Below are 4,265 nucleotides of genomic sequence, written 5' to 3'. Positions count from 1 at the left end.
GTGGGAGAGTGCTCGGGGAGGCGGAGGTCGTCGAAGGAGGGAGCTCGGGGTGGTGCCAGCAAGGGGGAGGGGGCCATGGCGGAGGCCGGCGAGGGGAGGACTCAGGAGGCGGCGGCCGGAGCAGTGGGGAGGGGAGGGGCGCGGAGAGGAGAGTAGGAGCAGCGATGGCCGGCGCGGAGGGGAGGTGAGGGGTGGCGGTGGTTGGCGCGGAGAGGAGCGGAGGGGAAAAAGGAACGGGGAAGGAGGCGGACGACGGGACGAGCAAAAGCTCGGGAAGCTCCTCTCACCATGCTTTTCGTCGCTAGGCAAAAATGAGCTTCTGGGTTTGCTCGCTGGTGGGAGAAGCAACCCCGTTTGGGGGAGCTTCTAGCTTTTCCAGCTACTTGGAGCAGCAAAAGCTGCAGGAAGCTCCCCCAAACAGGGCCTACGTCATATTGAGATTTGTCTTTTTTCCACACATGCAAATTAAACTTTTAAGTTCAAAGTTTTTTTAGGTGATTGAGTTCTCTAGATAAATTTTCGAACGAAAAATCTAGGCAAGCCTATTTTAGTCATTAACGCAATCCATTCTAAATGAGGTGATCCCTCAATATAATCCAAACAATATATCCTAACCCAACTGACATTTAGGATATATTGTTTGGATTATATTGTGGTTTAGGATATATTGTTTGGATTATATTGTGGGATCAAGTTCGGAAGCTTCACCATTGTGGCCGTCCCAGCTTCACCATTGCCAATCCTTTTTTTTTCATAATATAAGAATGCGTGCATATCTGTCCTAACAATTTATTAGATCAAAACTCCTCAAACCAAACCTAAAAAATTATTGTGCTCAATCTCTTCCATAAATCGAACCAAGAAATTCCCCCAAACATATAGTTCGTCTAACACTCCCAAATATGTGAGGTTTTCCAATTGGGCAATCTGGCCTCCCACGCATCATGGGGCGTGTGTACAATCCATAAACAAGCTAAGTCATAACGGCCAAGACAAGGTAAGAATGCAAATAGCACACGAAATTTAAACAAATCTGAATTAAAATGACCTCATGGGATGCTTTGGTGATAACAAAACAATAACACCACCGGATTAACCCGGAGAGTACAACTTGGCTCATCCAATACTCAACCTGTTCCATTCACTAGCTCGATGCAAGCTTCTACTGGACTTCAATCTAGAAGAGACGTTCTCAGCCATGATCATCTCTGCTTCTACTGGTCACAAGAAGCTCCTATGCATACTAGATGATTTAGATAGAGACGATGCCTTTTAATTTCTTAGTCTTTTTAGCTTCCAACTCATTGGAAGCTCCTGTGGTCATCTGCTTGATCTTCATCTTCTATACAACGAATGTTCATTTTTTCCAACATTTTTTCTGAGTTGTTAACAGTTTAAGCGCACTTAATAATTTATATTTCGGGTGACAGACAGTGCTTATTGCGACCTGTATAATTAAGGAAAAATACCAAAATCTAATTTAAGTGTCTATATTAGTTCAAGATGTGAAAACCACAATGAATAGCTCTGACACTAACTTATCTCATACAAATTAAGACTAACTTTATATTTTTCAAATACTTAATTATTAGATATAATGAAATACATTTGTCATATTTTTCCTAGTTTTGTAGGTCTGAATAGTCTTATTGTGCAAATTTCATAATTTTTCAAGATTGTTTTCTATTTATTTTGAACTAAATGATTTTCAAAATAAATTGAAAAAAATTTGTAGGGCTTGGTGAACTGCCTCTACAAAGTTGATTTGTAGGGGCGGCCTACCCCCTGCAAATGGATTTTGAGGGACGGCTCAATTGCTACAGTGCACCATCTCCATTTGTAGGAACGGGTGCAAAATTGTTGCACCCCTAAAAAAATCGGGACGTTGCTACAAATCATTTTTTAGTAGTGACTACCAACCATTGATTTTTTTCCAACATTTTTTCTTAGTTGTCAACAGTTTTAGCACACTTAATAATTTGTATTTCAAAGTGACCGACAGTGGCCCTGTTTGGATACTCTAACTAAGTTAGAAGTTAGAGTTAGTATCCAACTCATGACTAACCATAAACTAATTCTAACCAAAGAGATGTTTAGATGGAAGGGTTAGATGGACAATAAAGACACTTTTCCAATCATTTGGAAGGGGAGAGAGAGGGAGGGAAGATGGGGTCCATCCCAATCTAACCCTAATAAGCACCCCTTGGAGGGGGGAGTTTTTTGAGGTGGGTTAGATGCATCTAATCTGAATCTAGCCCTTCTGTTTGGATACTTTATGGTTAAAAGAGTCCCAAAAAGCCAAATCTAACTCTAACCCTAGTATCCAAACAGGGCCAGTGTTTCTAGTATAATTTTGCATCTTCAACGTATGCCGGGTACTCTGTTTGGGTTTTTTTACTGGAAGGACACATTCAGCGCACAATCTGTGGTGAGATCATTTCCTTTTCGTCGGTTGTTAGTGGAACTTTTGCATCGGATTGAACTATCCAATCAGATAGAAGCGACCCGCCGGCGGATCGATCGGCCTTCAGGCATCATATATCCACTCTGCCGCACCGCATCGACGACACAGCATCGTCTCGCCGGCGATAGGCCGCCCAATGTCAGAAATCCGGCAATGGTGACGAAACGAGGTTGCCTTTTCTCGTCGTCTTATCAACATACCACGTCGGCGTCGTGTCACATATCCATGCAAATTAAAGCACTCCTAACGGATTACCCCCTGGCCCACCATGCAACCACGTACGACGCGATCCACTACTAAAAAAACGATTTGCAGAAACGCCTCCGAATATTTTTAGAGAGTTCTCAAAATTTGATCCGTTGCTACAAATGAAGCAAAATTACTGTAGCAATCGATCTACCCCGAAAAATCATTTGTAGGGGCGGGTGGTGGCAGCACCTGCCCCTACAAATCAATTTCAGATTTAGTATTGAAGAATAGCATACCCCATTAAAAAATAAGTGGCTGCGTAGTGTGGTGGTAAGAAAGGTTCGCTCGAGGCTTGAGGTAGGTGATTTGAATGCTAGTTTACGCCCCTAGGATAGGGGCTTCTGGTGGTGGCCGTCAAAAAAATCCTATCTCGGCGGGATAGGGGCTTCTGGTGGTGGCCGCTTAGCAGGGATATTGATCACTAAAAATCATTTTTAGGGGCGGGTGCCGCACCCGCCCCTAAAAATATGTTTTTACTCGTTCCTACAAATGTTTTATGTAGTAGTGATCTGTCGATCATGCATTTATTCATGTACTTGTATATATATGTATATAAATAAATATGTATCTCCATGCATGTGGCTCTTAAACTACTAGACCCTGTTGCCGGTGCGACCATAGATATCCATGCCTTTGATCTTTAATCCAACAAGATTGGATAGATGCATGGGTCAGTCAAATAAAGCCACTGTTCAACAGTGCATGTAGCTAAATGCAATCCAAGCAGTATGTAGCTTTTTCGACGGATCTATAAAATCTCACCTCTTAACCACCAGATTAAAGTTGCCCTTTTGGCCGCGGCGTCCATGGGCGAACAGGGATTCGACAGGATAACGAGGGTCCAGCACTAGTGACACTAAACTAATGCTTCAGGGGTGCCCACGATTAACTGCCATGGCGATCGTTGCCATGCCGAAGCGACCCCCACTAGCTACTTCATCGGCATCTCCTCTCTACCAAAAAGGCCATAGCATTTCCGATCGCCCCACAGCTTTTGCGATCGAGTAAACTAATAAAGATTTTTTTGTTGTTGAAATGATTCTTCGTCGCTGCTTCCTCGCCACGGATCGCCGTGTGTATATATACGGGCGTTCGACTGCATGAGCTTGACCACCCCACACCATCTGTCCGACAACAAATATCTGAAGCGTACGTTTTCGCTGATCACGAATTGGTTGTGTTAGTGATGGCGTCCTCGAGGACGATTGCCATGGTGGCGGCGGCGGTGTTCTTGGTTTGCGCGATCCTGGCTTCGACGCCGGAGGCGGCGAGGATGGGGAAGAGAGGTGAGATTGTTGCTGCTGTCGGTGCCGATGGAGGTGGCGGCACCCGCAATAATGTGCGGTACTGGGAGCAGCAGCAGCAGCAGGGGTTCATCGGCCAGCGGCCGAGGCTCGCGTCGTTCACGCGCCGCGACGGTGTTGCGCTGCAAAATGGGCAGGTTGTCGCTGCCGGCGGCGAGGACGCTGGGTCCAAGAGAGAGGTGCCCAGTGGGCCGGATCCTATACACCACCCCGGCGCACCTTCGTCGGCAGCTCCGACGAGACCGTAG

The 4,265-nt window shown here is 45.5% G+C and overlaps 1 protein-coding gene across 1 annotated transcript; it reads left to right on the top strand.

Annotated features, from left to right (window-relative positions):
• Positions 1–3,899: 3,899 nt before the first annotated feature.
• Positions 3,900–4,265, top strand: LOC120669300 (CLAVATA3/ESR (CLE)-related protein ESR2-like). Its single transcript, XM_039949076.1, has one exon. The coding sequence runs from the start codon at positions 3,900–3,902 to the stop codon at positions 4,263–4,265; it is 366 nt and encodes a 121-aa protein (XP_039805010.1).

This window comes from Panicum virgatum, chromosome 4N, assembly GCF_016808335.1.
Source record: "Panicum virgatum strain AP13 chromosome 4N, P.virgatum_v5, whole genome shotgun sequence".
Taxonomy (NCBI): Eukaryota; Viridiplantae; Streptophyta; class Magnoliopsida; order Poales; family Poaceae; genus Panicum; species Panicum virgatum.
This window is presented reverse-complemented; position numbering and strand designations above follow the sequence as displayed.

Excerpts from the sequence above, each read along its gene's own strand:
- LOC120669300 (XM_039949076.1), top strand. The coding sequence starts at position 3,900 with ATGGCGTCCTCGAGGACGATTGCCATGGTGGCGGCGGCGGTGTTCTTG.